The sequence below is a fragment of the Eptesicus fuscus genome, chromosome 14 (assembly GCF_027574615.1).
Source record: "Eptesicus fuscus isolate TK198812 chromosome 14, DD_ASM_mEF_20220401, whole genome shotgun sequence".
Classification (NCBI taxonomy): Eukaryota; Metazoa; Chordata; class Mammalia; order Chiroptera; family Vespertilionidae; genus Eptesicus; species Eptesicus fuscus.
Genome location: NC_072486.1, coordinates 13,861,300 through 13,877,958, shown reverse-complemented (window position 1 = coordinate 13,877,958; position 16,659 = coordinate 13,861,300). Strand labels below are relative to the sequence as shown.

The 16,659-nt window shown below is 47.6% G+C and overlaps 1 protein-coding gene across 1 annotated transcript in view; it reads right to left on the bottom strand.

Annotated features, from left to right (window-relative positions):
- RAPGEF5 (Rap guanine nucleotide exchange factor 5) overlaps positions 1-15,730 on the bottom strand; it is a 196,377-nt gene extending 180,647 nt beyond the window's left edge. The window contains exon 1 of the mRNA XM_054726573.1: positions 15,416-15,730. Within this exon, the coding sequence (XP_054582548.1) occupies positions 15,416-15,646 (231 nt within the window). The 5' untranslated portion in view covers positions 15,647-15,730. The remainder of the gene's footprint in view (positions 1-15,415) is intronic.
- Between the last annotated feature and the right edge of the window lie 929 nt (positions 15,731-16,659).

The following is a 16,659-nucleotide window of genomic DNA, read 5'->3' as shown; positions in this document are numbered from 1 at the left end:
AATGGTAAAGCCAAAGGAAACCAAACCCAAAATGAAGATGTATAGCTTGTTGCAAGGGAAGTAAGGAGATGAGTCTTCAAAAAACCCAGGAGCAAAGCTAACCAGACATTTCTTAGGGCCAAACCAAAGAGGAAGACACTGAGAAAGGGCTCCTTCCCCAGTGACAGGTAGAGGGGGGACTTCCATTCTGGACCAGAGGTGGAAACAAGGTAGGCCAGCAAGACCATCCAACGGCCCAGCTACACCCTCCACACTGAGCTCCTCTGTTCCCTGAACCGAATATGGACTCCCCACCAGTGTCCTGTGCACTAGAACCCCTCTCGCTCCCTCTGCGCGTTTCCCCCTAACACCACTTCTGGGCGGCCTCCATCTAGGGCAGCACCCCCCTTCCCTGAGGATTGGGGACCCTCGCCTTTGTGCTCCAAAGGCCTTGTCTTCTTGGGAGGGGCGCAGCCATCAAGCCTTATTGGGTAAACGACCAGAAAGGAGGGGAAAAATAGAGCAAAAACCAAGGGCTTATATGCCTTAAATCTGTGCCACAATGAATAACATCTGATTTCATCATGATTTGCCTCAATTGTAAGAGGTCATCTCCCTGACACATCCATGCTTCCTGACACATAAGTATATGAAAACCCAGGGAAACATTCGAGTTAATTTTTCCTCATAGAGAATTTTTCTTCTTCCTAAAGAATTGTAACAGCAGAAAATTTAAGATTCAGGGTCTGTAACATTTCATGTGTTAAGACAAGGTATTTGGATGTTGGTATTCAAACTTTGCTACCCCAAAATTTACCTATAGGAGCTGTGGAATAGTTTCAACCTGGGCACAACATTTCAATACCAGAGACCTGACAGACACACAGAACTGTAGGAGTGTGTGTTGTGGTCCTGCTTCATGGGGAGGTTACTGTAGAAGATGATTTGGCTGAGCCCCAAAACCATGGAAAATGTTTTTCATCTCATTGACACGCCCAGCACTGGGACCGATAGGCAACGGCACCCAAGGTGTAATTATTACGTTCAACTATTAGCTACTTTGTGGATGCCGTTTTGGCAGGCATTTCAGAACGTGTTCAATACACTGTGCCAAAAGTTAGCAAGATCAAAATGCCCCATAAACTTCTTATAATGCCTTCGTATAGACTAACATTGCTAAGGGTATCTGGGAACAAAGCACGAGAGAAAAAAACAAAAACCGGTCAGGCAATTGCAGAGAAGGAATGTAAATTCCTCATATAAACGCTTCTCTGATTCTGAACCCGAGCCATGCAGGTTTATGCACAGGAATGAGTCAGGAAAGGCACCTGGGTCCCCTTCCAGTGCAGGACAGCTTCCAGCAGGGACCACTCAGGACCTTCTGTGGTGAAGCCCAGCACCGCTTTAGAGGCCAGGCCCTTCCCTGCAGTCCTCACCCTCCACCTAAACTTCAGGGGCTGCGCTGGCTTCCTTGCCTCAATCACTGCCAGTGCCCACTCTGTTCGTGAGGTTCTTCTCAGCAAGGTTCCACCTCCTACGGCACTCCCCCAGCACGGCTCTTCCCTGGGCTCGGACATGCAGGGTCTGCTCAGGAAAGGGCCTCCTGGAGATGTGTGGGCAAGGTTCAGAGACCCATCGGACGTGGCAGCACACAGGGGCTAGTAGTGACCGGTCTTTCACAGCCACAGGCAGGAGGGACTGGGAAAAGACAGATTTGCTGGAGACTGGAGAGAGCCAAAGCAACAGAGGGGGGACTGCCCGGTGGTAGCTAGTTCCTGATGGTCCCGGTCACTGCACCAGCACCAGCACCACACAGAAAAAGAGGGAGCAGGAGCGACAGGTACCCCTGATTTCTCTCTCTTCCTGGCCTTCTATTGACTGATCCCAAACCAAAGCCCGATGATCCAGAGAACCCCGGATGAACATTCACCGAGGCAGCCTCCAAGGTACACACTAGAACATGAAAGGGGAGAGAGAACCTGGATGGACAAACAGAGACTGACCAGCACGGCCGCCCGGGCACTTCATGTTCCCCATGTTCATCTCTTCTTTTTAAAATATGTTTTTATTTACTTTAGACAGACAGACAGAAAGAAAGATAGAAGTATCAGGGAGAGAGAAACATTGATGGGCTGCTTCCTGCATGCTCCCCACCCAGGCATGTGCCCCGACCTGGAATCAAACAGGTGACCTCTTGGTACATGAGTTGATGCTCAACCACTGAGCCACACTGGCTGGGCCCTCACTTCTTTTTAACTGCCAGTCTCTCTGTGGAAGCCAACAAGGGGGATTTTCCCATATTATTAATTCAATAAAGGTCTTAGAGTCATGGTTTTCCCCCTTGGTTTGGCCTTCATCATAAAGGTGGCAAACAGAAAACCAGGCAGACTCCTGGCTCAATCATTTTCTGGTGATGAAGGTACCCTTTAGACCAGTGCTACTAAGTGTGGTCCATGGACCGGCAGCATCGGCATCACCTGGGATCTGATAGAGATGTGGATCCTTGGGACCCATTCATGCACCGTTAAGTCCAAGTCTCCAAGATCGGGTCCTTGGAATCTGTTTTTCAAATCCTCCAGGGATTATCACACATGCTAAAGGTTGAGAACGCCATCTTTGACAGCTTTAAGGAGAACAGTCCATGGATAACCGATCAGAGACACTCACACTAAATGGAGTCTAGTCTATGGAGCCCCTGGATCTCTTTCAACTTCCTCACTGTGACCTTCAGCAAGATACCAGTGTCTGACCCTAAGTTTTTGTACTTAATTGCTATCAAGATAACCAGTAAGACCTCTCTCAGCTTTCCAAAGGGACTGAGCTTGGAAACCCTCAGATCTGTCACTTCAGCCAGTGATGATGATGGCGGTGGCAATGGCAATGACAGCAGCAGGAGCTCACACTTACTAAGCCATCTGGACATGGCTAGCTCTGTCTTAATATCACTGCACATATTCATTTACTCAGCCCCACCCCGATGGGATGGGCTCTATCTTTGCTTCACAGATGTGAGGTCCTGACCTAAAGAAAAGCTCAGTAACTTGCCTTTGAATCTGCAAAAGAAGGAAACACCTATTCCAAAGTTATGGAAACAGTGAAGTAAAAATGTATGTGAAAGGACTTTATAAATATCAAGCATTATATAAATGACAGAGGGATAAACAGCCAACTATTCATGAATTGACGTTGCTGAGTTTTTTAAGCTCTAACTTCATTAGATATTCAAGGTAAATTAGAATACGGCTAAGTGGCTTTTTTTTAAAGACGGGATGTGCCAAGAGGAGGGGAATTGAGTGCTTCAATTGGTGCTATTTAAAGATTTATGATAAATTTAAGATAGTAGAAGACAACAAACATTGATGCTAATTTGAGGCTAAGAATCAGCTTTCATTGATGACAAGAAATAGCAACAAACCTCTTATCTAAAAGAAGATAAAACCACCTTGTAAGATTTCCCCCGACACAGAGTTGGCTGCCACAAGTTCTCTTCTGACATCTCTCCCAGAATTCTGTTTATGGCCAGCTTAATCTTCTAGATACAGATTTATAGATATGTTCTTTTTACTCTTTTGATAGGACAGGTTCTTGACTTAATCAGATTCTTCCTGCATCTTCAAATGCTCTTCATACTAATACATTAGCTTCCCCCGCCCCAACTCAAGAGCCATGGTGAATGTTAAAGATCCATCTTTCCATTTGCTTAAGATACGCCCCCAAGGCATTCTGGAGGTTCATGGCATCGCAATGGAGAAAAACCACTGCTCTGACCTTGGTCAAAGAGCAAGAAAAAGAAACGGACTCCCTCTCCCATCACTGATTTCCATGAGGGAATACATGAGAGACTCATAAGGTAATTTGACCTATTCCAGGTCACACAGTCGTTAAGTGACAAACACAGAAAAAAAGTTCTCTCTACGACATCACTGCCAATTCTATTTTAATGGATTGATAGAGGCATCATACTTTCCCTAATTTCTTCTTTTTTTTTTTTTAATCCTCATCCAAGGACATTTTTTCCATTGATTTGTAGAGAGAGTGGAAGGGAGGGAGGGAGGGAGGGAAGGGGGGGGGAGAGAGAGAGAGAGAGCGAGAAACATCGACGTGAGAGAGACACATCACTGGTCGCCTCCGCTTGTGCCTCAACCCAACCTGCAATAGAGGTATGTGCCCTTGACTGGAAATCAAACTGGAGACCCTTGTGTCTGCCGGCCGACGCTCCAAGCACTGAGCAAAACTGGCCAGGGCTTCCCCTGGGTTCTAAAAGGTCTCATCATACATCTTCCCTACCTTTGTTTTCTACAAAAGATTTCATACCTATATATAAATTCACAGCACACCATGGAGGAGTATGCCATTCGTAGTGTTGACTCATTGCTGTCAACACTTGGTGTGTTAGTTTAAGCAGAAGTGATAAGCTATTCACGTCTCTCAAGAGGAACAGGAGAGAGTAAAACAAATTTACAGTCAGCACCAAAGGCGTCAGTGTGGGGCAATCACAAGTATTTGCCTGAGCGCCTCATAACAGCTCCAGGTAAATGATCTGACAGAGTCAAATGCAACTGAATGGCAAAACCACCAACAGGGCTGCAGTTCAAGTTGCTAGACCAGTTCGGGGGGGAAGTACAGGAAGACAAGCAGCTCGACTGCAGACGCCTGGCTTTCCAGACCCCTCAACTTCAGCCAGGGCTTGCTTTGCCTTTAAGAGAAACCCTGAATTAGGTGCTCTCTGCAGGAACACAAACAGTGCAAAAGGAAAGAAAAGCCTTTTACCCAGAAGCCAATGCCCATGAACAAAGCAGACAAAATAAAAAGAGATGAACTGAGTCACAGGTGAGATCTGCCAGCTCACCACCCAAAGTCTGGTGACTCAAAGGCAAGTCTGAATCTATTGTCATTTGAATATATTCACAGGCCTTTGTTTTAAAAACTGAGAAATTTATATGGGAGGTTTAACTTCAAATTTGACTTAAAAAAATCTGTGAGGAAACCAATAATAAATTTTATATGTATATATAATTTCACTGAAAAGAATTTTGGTTTCTTCCACTTTAATGTTACTCTGAGGCTATTTTCATGCTTTTTCAAGAAAAAAATTTAAATTTATTCTCCTGACATTTAAATCAACGCCTAAGCAATATCAGTTTCATATCCTCAGTTAAAATACTCTTAATTCACATTTTTCACACTTCATAAATAGATACGGATTTTGTTTTAAAGCTGTGATTTACTTTGATATTTCTACAGATAAACTATGCAGCTAATTTTAGAAACTAAAACATGACTTAACTATAGTTCCTGTATTCTAAAACAACAAAAATTTTAAGACACACCATCACTAATAATAGCTTTACAGGGGGAAAATAGATCCCATTAAATGATCACATCATTGTAACATACATCCCTACTCCATAAAAAATAGAGAAGGGGGGAGGGGTCTGCAATCAGGAAATACATATTTTATTTGGAGAGAAGATACAGCAGGATAGGTAGACCTTTTAATATGGAGCCCGCTTTCTTGGGTTCAAATCTTGGCTCCTCCACTTAAAGGATGATCTCAGGCAACTTTGCTTCTCTCTTCTCTGTACCTCATTTTCCTCTTTGGAATAAAAAAAAGACAATGAGAGCATCCGCCCCATTAAGGTTGTTATAAGGACTAAAAGAGTTAATGTTCTTAAAGTACTTCAAACAACTGGACCATAAATGCTGTATAAGGACTTGTTAAATAATCATCATCATCGTCGCCACCAGCACCTACCAGGCCTCACGAACCTTTAGAGGCGAACCATTTTCAGCCCGTCTAACCGACAAAATACTTTAATTCAAGGAAATATTTACTGACAAGAGAATCATTGCTTGAGACTATGTTAGGTTTTTGAAGAAAAAGATTTTATAAAAAGTAAAATCATTATAGAACCACGTGCTGCTCTCCAAAAGCAGGGTCTGCGGTGACCCAGGCTTCACGGCCTCTAAAGGCCCCTGAAATGAGATGCAGTTACGTCCGCACGTGCGTTTTACGGGGGTGCTGTCCTCTCATTCTTCAAAAGGCCTGGGACCCAAATGTCAGGGCCATTCGCTCAGGGTCATCACACCACATTAAAAGATACAGAAAGATCCCAGGGTTTAAGGTTATAAAAGATATCTGTGTGTTCTCAATGACTTTATTCCATTGTAAGCACTTCCCATCTCCTAATCTGAAGTTGTCAAAATATCAAGTCGCCATTAGAAGTGAAATGCTGGGTTACCAGAAATTCCGCCCTCTGCTCCAGTCTCCGGGGCACCCCAGGAGAGGAGACTGCTTGTTTATACATCTCCATGTACATGTGCAATGTGGACCTAGTCAGCTTCCAAACCTCCTGAGAAAACAATGGCTTCTGGGATGAGTCATCCTAAGCCTTCACGTTTCTTGTAAAAGGCTGGTATTGCTGGGAGATGATGACAGCTGCTGCTCAAGCCATTGCCAAACTCTATATATAAGAGGCTAAGTGTCCGTCCAGCTGACCAGTAGCTATGACACGCACTGACCACCAGGGGGCAGACACTCAATGCAGGAGCTGCCATGACGCGCACTGGCCATTTAAAAATAAATGGCACCGTGGACCTGGTGCCGACAAACCAACACTCAGCTTCCCCCAAGTGGGACACAGGCCCTGCCACCACCCTGGAGTGGCAACCCACCATATCGCAGCCAACACTGCCAAGACCCCATGGCGCAAAATGCAGCCCCCAGACCAGCCCAGAAACGGTGGCTGTGGGCGCCAGGTAATAATGTCATGTACCAACGCCCGGCTTCCTCTCCCTAGCAACTAGCATCCTTGGAGTTTCTTCAGCCCAGGAATCCGACTTGCTTTATAGCCAGGTGCAAACATTTTACAGTGTAACCAAATGTTTGTGAAGTGTTTTCCCATGCCTCATCTCATTTGATCCTCACAGAAGTCCTGGAGTAGGTAGTTAGGAGACTCGGTGGAATCCTATTTTCTTTTCATTAGCAAGATGTGAATAGTGATATTAAAATATTTCTTCTAATTAATTTCCTTTCAATGTGCAGGAATCCGTGCACCAGGACACTAGTGTGCAAGAAAGACCGCTCCTGGAAGCCACTACTGAAGGCACTTGAAAGAGAGCCAGCTGGTTTCACACTAAGGCTTGGAATGTCCGGTGCATCCATTGTTTCAATCAACCACGTGTTATAATTATGTCAAAGTCTTCGATTACATGGTATTGTGGAAAAGACACAGATTTTGGTATCAGACAGCCCTGAGCTCCCTTCTGCCTCTCCTACTTCCTTGCTGGGTGACCATGGAAAAGTTACTTAACTTCTCTGGACTATAATTTCCTCCCTGTAGGGGGCTATTGAAATTTCAATTTGATAAAGACATGCTAGTGTCCACAATGGCATCTGCGGACTTTCCCTTTTCCATATCCACTTATGAATGATTTTTCATAACACTAATTTATCGCAAAAAGTTAGGTCACTGATTTTAACTATTTTACCTTCACAGAAAATTGTATAACTTCTCACAAACTACTTCCAGATCACACATCATTACTGAAATTATCGTATCCCTAACAAGGGTTATTATGCAGATACTGTATTAAAGCAAAGAAGAAACCTTAAAGTCATCACCAATGACTTACCTCCCACCTTTCCACCTATTTTTAGCTACACACGTTACCAATTACTGCCAATTTAAGAGATGGTGCAAGTGAGAAACTCAGACTATTATGTACGGCACCATTACTTAGGCACCATCTTACATACTCACTATCTGTTAGGATATCCCAATTTTTAAAAACATAGAACCTGACATTGCATACGAAAGCAAAAAAAAAATTTTGTGCCTAGATTTCCATAAATATGTCTAAGAAAGCCCATTCCCCTAGAATAAGCACCCAGCTGGGGAAGGAAAAGTTTAAGCTCCAGTGTGCCCCAAACTTTCTATGTCTTATCTCTATTCTTGGAAAACCTGACCCATAGTGCATCTCATTATAGAAGAAGAAACTGAGGCTTAAAGAGCTCAGAGAATGTCACGCAAGGATACAGAGCGATGGCACTGGGATTCAAGCCCTATTCTGAAGCCATAACCCAGGCTCTTTCCCTCTGGTCTAATTAAGCAGCCACCGCCTGTGTGGGTGTCAGAAGAAAGAGAAAAGAATGAGTAAGTACAGCATGAACTTGCCATTGAGTGCCTTTGCTAAAATTCACACGAAATTAAAAGAGAATAAATGAGCCCTAACCAGTTTGGCTCAGTGGATAGAGCATCGGCCTGCGGACTGAGGGGTCCCAGGTTCAATTCCGGTCAAGGGCACGTACGTTGGTTGCGGGCACATCCCAGGTAGGGGGTGTGCAGGAGGCGGCTGATCGATGTTTCTCTCTCATCGATGTTTCTAACTCTCTACCCCTCTCCCTTCCTCTGTGTAAAAAAATCAATAAAATATATTTTTTAAAGAAAGAGAGAATAAATGAATCTATAATTTCTTTTCCTTCTTCCCAACTAAATATTTTTAGAGGTGGCATCTGTGGCGTTTACTTTATTTGTAGCCATGGTCAACATCTATGCATATAAAAGCCTAAGCAACTGTTAGGACGGAATGACAGGTCGCTATGATATGCACTGACCACCAGGGGGCAGAAGCTCAACACAGGAGCTCCTGGTGGTCAGTGCGCTCCCACAGCAGGAGCGCCACTCAGCCAGAAGCTGGGCTCACAGCTGGCGAGCGCAGCTGCAGCGGTGGGAGCCTCTCCCACCTCCACGGCTGTGGCGGCAGTGCTACCGGGCAGCGGGCAGCGGAGGCAGGTGCAGCAGGGCCAGGAGCAGAGCTGTCCCTGGCCCCGGCTGGGGCTCCTCCTCAGTTGCCTGCCTCTTCAGCACTGCTACATCCCTTGGCAGTCCGACATCCCCCGAGGGGTCCCGGATTTCGAGAGGGCACAGGCCAGGCTGAGGGACCCCACCCATGCACAAATCCAGGCCTCTAGTAGTTGCATAACACTGTCAAGGCTCGAGCTGGTAAACAGTCAACGCTTCTGAAATAATATCATCACGTGTCCCTCGTGTCTGATCTGACTCACCTTCCCTGGAAGGCGCCAGCCTGCCTTAGTGACCGTATCTAAACAGGCAAATTCATAAGCTTTTTGGATTGACTTTGATTAAGGTGGGCCTGCTGATTTTTGCTTATGACACAAGGGAAGCGACTTTTAATTTTAGTATTAGTTACCATTCACCTATGACCACAACATGTACTCCCCCTCGCTGCCTGCCCTCACACCCAGTAGGTCTATCACCAGCGTTTGCGTGCTCGAATGAAAGGAGCATTAACATCTGGCATTACCAACAGCATGACCTGCCCCTCTCAGGGTGGCCGGGTGGTAGCAGCAGGTACTCTCAGGCTATGGCAGTTCAAAGTAAATATGCCCTTTGCCCTCAGTGCGTTTGAGGAAAACCAGAGTCAATTCAGAGCATGGACTATGGAACCAGAATGGCTGGATTCAGACCTCCCTCCCTCCACCCACTCTGGGACCGGAGGCAAGTTGCATCTGTTTCCCTCCCCTCATCTGCAGAATGCAAACAACAGCATCTAATGCACAGGCTTGGTATGAGGGTGCAGAGAAGTTTATACCAGAACACGCATGGCACCGCAGTTCGGTGTCATGAAGTGTCAGCCGTTGCTTTTCATTTAAATACAAAGAACCAAGTACATGCGTTGCCTGGAAGGTACGTGTATAACGTGACCATGAGTGCGGCCTGCCGGATCACTGGAGCAGTCGGTGTCTCTCAATCAGCAAAGTCTCACTTCCGGCAGAGGAGGGATTAAGTCCCAGGTAAGCGGTCCACCTTGGACCGGCAATGGGCTACCTTGTTCCTCTCGGAGAGGGAATCTGCTGGGTAGTGACGTCGATGAAAATGAGAGGAGGTCAGCACAGAGCCAGCAGCAGTTCTGCCAGTCCCTCCCGCCTCACCACCATGCCCAGGGGCCCTGCCCGAGTGAAGGGTGGACGGGGAAGAGGTCGGGGAGAGAAGCCAGTCCAGAGCCGGAGAATCACTGCTGGGCTTTGGGGAACAGTGGCACATCGGTGAGCCCTCCGGCTGCTGGAAACGAACAGATTCCCCGGAGCCGAAGAGGTGGCAGAGCCCTGCAGAAAGGATCACGGCGGCCAAAGCCCAGAAAAAGTCCGAGCCGGGGCTCTGGCAGGAAAACCAGTCCGAGGGGAGGGTCGTCACCAGCTGTTTCATTAGAGGGAGGAAATGACGGCCTTGGACACAGCCTGTTGAGAAGGATTTAAAAGAAACAAAAACTTAAGATGAAAGGCTTAAGACCAAGGTAAAAATAATGTAACCACTAAGAGAGGCAAAAATCAGAGGGGATAAATGGTTTTCAATGAAAAGAATTAGTTCTCCTTGGGAAAATGGCTGGCTTCAGGTCCGAAGCCCGGAATGGACAAGATAAGCTCTGAATATCTTGTACCAGAAAGCAAGAAAGTATCAGGCGCTAGTGGGGCCTTCGTAACGGTATTCGGGAGACGAGGGCAAACTGAGCATCAGAAAGAATCTTGACTGCAGTGGACTGAAACAAATACATTAAGAGCCACAAGTTCTTAATGATACTTTATAAAGAGAAACATTGATTATCATGGGAGGTTGTTAGAGCACAAATCATTATTCAGAAAATTGATTAAAGGAAAAAAATTAAGCCTTTTCCCTGTCTTTCCTGCAGAATCTAAATTTCAGGAGACTCAGTCCATGAGGGTGAGTTCTTTACAGGCAGAATTCCAATTAATAAATGCAGGAGGAGTGATACAAAAAGGACAAGAAGTAACCTGTGCTGGGGAGGATGTGGAGAAAAGGGAACCCTTGTGCACGGTTCATGGGAATGTAAATTGGTGCAGCAACTATGGAAAACAGTAAGGGAGTTCCTCAAAAAATTAAAAATAGAACTACCATAGGATCCAGCAACTCCACTTCTGGGTATCTTTCTCAAAAACACTAACTTGCACCCCCATGTTCATTGCAGCATTATTTACAATAGCCAAGATATGGAAACAACCTAAATGTCTATAAATGGATGAATAAAGAAAATGTGGTATATATACAATGGACTATCATTTAGCCATTTAAAAAGAATGAAATCTGGTCATTTGCAACAACATAGAAGGAACTTGAGGGTATTAGGCTAAGTGAAATGAGTCAGACAGAAAGAGACATATGATCTCATTTATATGTGGATTCTAAAACACATACACACGCGTGCGTGTGCACACGCACACACACACACACAACCTCACATACAGAGAACAAACTGTTGGTTGCCAGAGGTGGAGGTTTGGAGGGCGCATGTGGGGTGAGCAAAATGGGTGAAGGAAGTCAAAGGTGCAAACTTCTAGTTATAAAAATAAATGTCAGGGGATATGATGTACAGCCTGGCAACTATTGTTAATAATACTGTATTGCATATTTGAAAGTTTCTAAGAGAGTAAATCTTAAAAGTTCTCATCACAAGAAAAAAAAATTCTGCAACTATGTGTAGTGATGGATGCTAACTAGACTTATTGTGGTGACCATTTCACAGTATCTACAAATACTGAACCGTTATGTTGTACACCTGAAATTAATATAATGTTGTATGTCAACTACATCTCAATAAAAATGATAAACATTTTTAAAAAGAGGAATCATAGATTTAGATCTAGGCTACAATTATCTATGATGCTAAAATTATTTATTAGGTGAAAGGTCGAAAGGTAAGTTGACTCTACCTCAACCCACTAATCAATCTTAACATCTCAAAAAAAAAAAAAAAACCATCTAGACATCATGCATCTTGTGATGTGATGCAATGATTTTACGTAGCACCACCTACGAAGGATGCTTGCCTTTGAACTTGGATCTAATCAAGCCTTTACATCTAACTGCCAGCTTACGGGAGACATGGAGAATAGAGAAACAAGTAAAACAACACCATGGTAAGAAATCAGCCCAGAAAATGGGACATTCTACTGGAAAAATGACCCACTCTCTCCAACAAATCAATAGCATGAAAGACGAGGCAGGGGGTAGGGGACGACTAATAAAATAGATTTCAAAGCCTAAGGACCTTATTTTGTTCCTGATTCCAACAAATCATAAGTAAAAGAAAATCTGAATATGGGAATTATATTAAGGATTATTGTTAACATTTCTGTGTGTAAAAAAGGCATAGAAGTTGTTTCTTTAAAGGAAAAAAGTCCTTATCAGTGATGTAAACTGAAACATTTATGAGTGAGATGACATGTTTTAGACTATACCTTAAAATACACCAGCCTACACACACACACACACACACACACACACACACACACACACGTGGAGAAAGAGGAAATAAATGAAACAAGACTGGCAAATGTTAGTAACTGTTGAAGCCTGGGTGCTTATTATAGTAATTTCTCATAATCTCAACAAATGAATAAAGGGCTTTGGTGGGAATTCAAGCTGTGCCTTATCTTACCACTAATTTTTAAGCAGTAGCTAGGGTCCTCCCACAGGTCAAAATCTAGTCATTCCCCACTTAGCCTAAAGAGGTGCAAAGAGCCTTAGTCAGTGTGCATTTGGAATCCAATATGATCAGAAGTTACTGCACCCAGGAGCCCTGGGGATCTGCAGCGTTAACCAAATGTCAGCTTGGTTTTCCCAGGAAGAGAATGCCTACAAGGCATTCTGGTTGGACAACACAACCCCAAAGAGCTTTCAGGGGGACCGTTGCTATCAGATTTGTGAGAGCCCAAGGCAGCGTGGACAAAAGCTACCAGATCCTCAACGAGATCTTGGTCAATGCAGAAATTGCAAACTTTCATACCAATTTGTGCAATGCACAGAGCTGCTTTTGATTTTTTTTTAAACCAGGGGGAATGATTTCATGTTAACGTGTCCATATAATCACTCAGCTGTGATCTGGAGGTGCAGCCCATGAGATACAAAAAAAAAAGGTCCAGAGAAGATCTAGCCGTGAGTGGTTTGCATTAGCCTCACTGCCCTAACCAAGGGACTAATCAAATTACCTCAGAGGCTCACAAGTCACCAACTGGTTTGGTACATATAGTTCTTCAAAGCACTTCTGTTATGTTTGTGTCTCCTCAAAGTCCATAACGTGAAGACCTAAACCCAATGTGATGGTATTTGGAGATGGAGTCTGGGGGGTGGGGGTTAGACTAGGTCATGAGGGTGGGGCCTCTGTGATGGAATTAGTGGGCTTAGAAGAAAAGGAAGAGAGGGATTCTCTCTCCATGTGCATGAGGAATGGCCATGTGAGGACGCAGGGAGAAGGCAGCTATCCACAAGCCTATGAAGAGAGCTCTGACCAGAAACCAAATCAGCGGGCACCTCGATCTTGGACTTCCCAGGATCCAGAACTGTGAGAAAACACATTTCTGCTGCTTAAGCCACCCAGTCTAGGGCACTTGGTTATGACAGCCTGAGCAGACTAATACAGGTACACATTTCACCTGTTCTTCTTTCTTTCAAATTCCTACACTTTTGTTATGGAAGGTTCCAAATTCCAAAGCCAACGGAGGGGAAGACGGCTGAAAAGTATTTATGAAATGTGTTTGGAATGTCTCAAAGAGAATACAGTATTAGAACTGAAGAAGGGTTGATGAAGTATACATTACTTGAAGTAACCATATTCAGAATAATTGAGAAGATAAGCGTAAACTTGCATATCGGCGAGGCACACGGCATCACCCCAGGCGGCGAGAACCACTGCCTCCGAGCAGATGAACTAAGACCTGTTTACACAGAAGCCCTGGCATTCCCTCCCCAGCCTGCCTGGCCGCCCGCGTGGCTCTGTGCGCTGTGCCACGAAGAAGTAACTGTCAGGATAACAGGAGCGCGATCTGACCTACTTTTCCCTGGATTCCTGCAAAGTCTACAGCTCGGTTCTGTCACATCTTTGGGACCCAGTTCCTCGCATTCTTTGCAGGCAATCCCCTATGCTACAAGGGAGTTCTTAAACTCCCCTGCTCAGCCTGGCCAGCATGGCTCAGTGGTTGACTGCTAACCTATGAACCAGGAGGTCCTGGTTCGATTCTCAGTCGGGGTACATGCCAGGGTTATGTGGGCATGATCACCAGTGTGAGGCGTGCAGAAGGTAACCGATCAGTGATTTGCTCTCATCATTGATGTTTTGACGTTTCTATCTGTCTCTCCCTCTCCCTTCCTTTCCAAAATCAATAAAAATATATATTTTTAAAAATGCCCTTGGTCATGAACTTCAAGACACCCTGCTCCGCCCAGCTAATCCTCAGAACATCCTTCCGAGGTAGATCATGTACAGCCCTCCCCACGTGGGGAAGGAAACGCCTAAGAAAGGCAGAACAGCCTAGAGAGGTTGGAGACCTTGGTGAATTCAGACCCTCCTCTACCCACAGGAGGCCACAGGGGACCAGTGACTCTCCCGGCTCTCAAGCTTCCAGGCCCACCTCTCCCCGCAAGAGCGACGTCCCCACGGATGTCTTTCTTCCAGAGGCAGACAACCAAGACTTCATTTGTTAAGCTCCAGCCCCCAAACCTACCTTGTTGCAGCTTCTCAGTAAAACCTGATTCATAATGACACATTTTTAAAAAAGAAGACTGAGTAGAACCCACCAACGGTGCCCTGAGGCCGTGGTGAGCAGGGAGACCTGAGCGGCCAGTGCGAGACGCCAGGAGGTCAGCAGGCCATTGCTTCTCGCACACACAAAACATGTCTGACTGTCTGACCTGCTTGAGCCATTAGATGCTCTTAAAACCCAACGAGGGACACACACACACACACACACACACTCACACAATCCAATCTGAACACACCGTCAGAAAGTATTAAGATTTAAGATTTGGGGGGCGTGCACCCTCCTGTTCAAGGGGGCGTCGCCGAGCGCTGAGAGCTGGAGACCCAGAGCCAGGGAGCCAGCAGCTCCTTCGGTCACTGGTAACTTCCCAGTCCAGGGTCCCCCACGGTCGTGGTGGCGGCCAGAACCAGCCCCGACGCCCAGAGCTTGCAACGGGGCGTCCCAAACAAGCGCACACGTCCCCCGCCTCCTGCAAGCTGGGACCCCGCACGTGGGCCCCGATGCTGCTGTCTGGACGGGGCTGGCCGCCGTGAGGCACCGGACACCTGCAGCCTCCGGGTGGGGAGAGGCAACGGCCCTCCTCCGGCGGCGCGGGTCCGGTCCGGTCCGGCAGCGGGAATCCAGGTGCTGGGGTTAAGTCAGGTGCATCTGGGGGGAGGGGAACCGCCGCTCACCGGGGGCCCCCTACGGCCTCGCCGGCCCGTCCCAGGACCTCTTCTGCCTACTCCCGCATAAGGTGGCTCCTTCCGCCACCCCCGCCCCCCAACTTCCAGACGCCCCCTGAGCCCTCCCGAGGGTGGGCGCGGGCACCACGTGCGCGCCGCCCTCGCCCACTCGGGCCGGACCCGGCCGGCCACTCACCCGGCCGCCGGCGACGCTCCGCTTCCTCCGCAGCGTGAGCCCGCTCCGCAGCAGCGCCGGCAGGTCCCGCAGCCGCGGCCGCGGCGGTGCGGGCGGCTGCTCGCGCTCGGGCTCGCGGGCGCTGGGGCTGCGGCGCAGGGCGCTGTCCGCCGCCGCCACCGCCACCGCCCGGGCCAGGGCCGGGCTCTCGCACGGCGGCTGCATCTTGACGGAGCCCACGGCCATCCTCATGCCCTGGCGGCGGCCGCGGCGCCGGCAGCTCCCGTCGCCCGCGCTGCCTCCGCGCGCCTTCTCCAGGCAGCGAGAGGGCGCGACTGCGGCTCGGGCGCAGGGCGCGCTGCCAGCGGCGGCCCATTGGCGCGCGCTGGGCCCCTGCCTGGCTCAGCCCGGCGCCGCCCCTCCCCGCCCAGGTGCGCGGGCCCCGCCCCGCCCCGCCCCGCCCCCTCCTGTGGCTCACCTTTGCCTTAGAACCTGGACCCTCAGCCCCTCCAGGAACCCGAGAGGAAAAGGGTAGGACACCCTGGACACCGTGTCTCATCCGTAGACGCGGGGTTCCCAGAATCCTCCACCAAACCCACTTGACTGCCCACCCCCAACTCCAGTTCCCTTAAGGCTGGAATCCCCGCTTCACTCCTTTCCCTGACAGCCAGGGCGGACTTGGACTTGGATCAAGTGACTGGGAAGTCTGAGACGCTCCCTCCGCGTGAACCCTCCGTGCTTTGTGCACAGCCCGGCCCCAAAATCACAATCGCTATTCCTAGAAAAGCTTGGAGCCCAACAACTTCAAAATAGGCTCTGCACTCTGCCACAAGCCACACACCACCGAGACCGCAGGCCCCACCACACCGTCCCCTCTTGGGCACACTCGGCTTGAAAAGACGAGGGGAGAAAACTTGCATTGTTATGATCGGTGTTTAGCAAACTAGGTGCGAGTCTAGTGACCCGAAGGTGAATCTCTGCGGACGTGTTGGAACCTGACGTCCCTGGAAGCCTGATGCCGTGATGAACGTGCTGGGTGAACTGTGAAGGCCGGCGCGGTGTGAATCATTGTTTACACCGCTCCACACGCCAGGAGAGCGAGCCCTGAGAGGAAGCCTCCAGCAGGGCCTTCAAACCCAGGCAGCGTCTGCAACAAAGGCCAGTTAGGGCCCAAGACTTGTAAGAATCGAATAAGCTTACTCACATTAAAAACATAAATAGCCGAAACCGGTTTGGCTCAGTGGATAGAGCATCGGCCTGCGGAC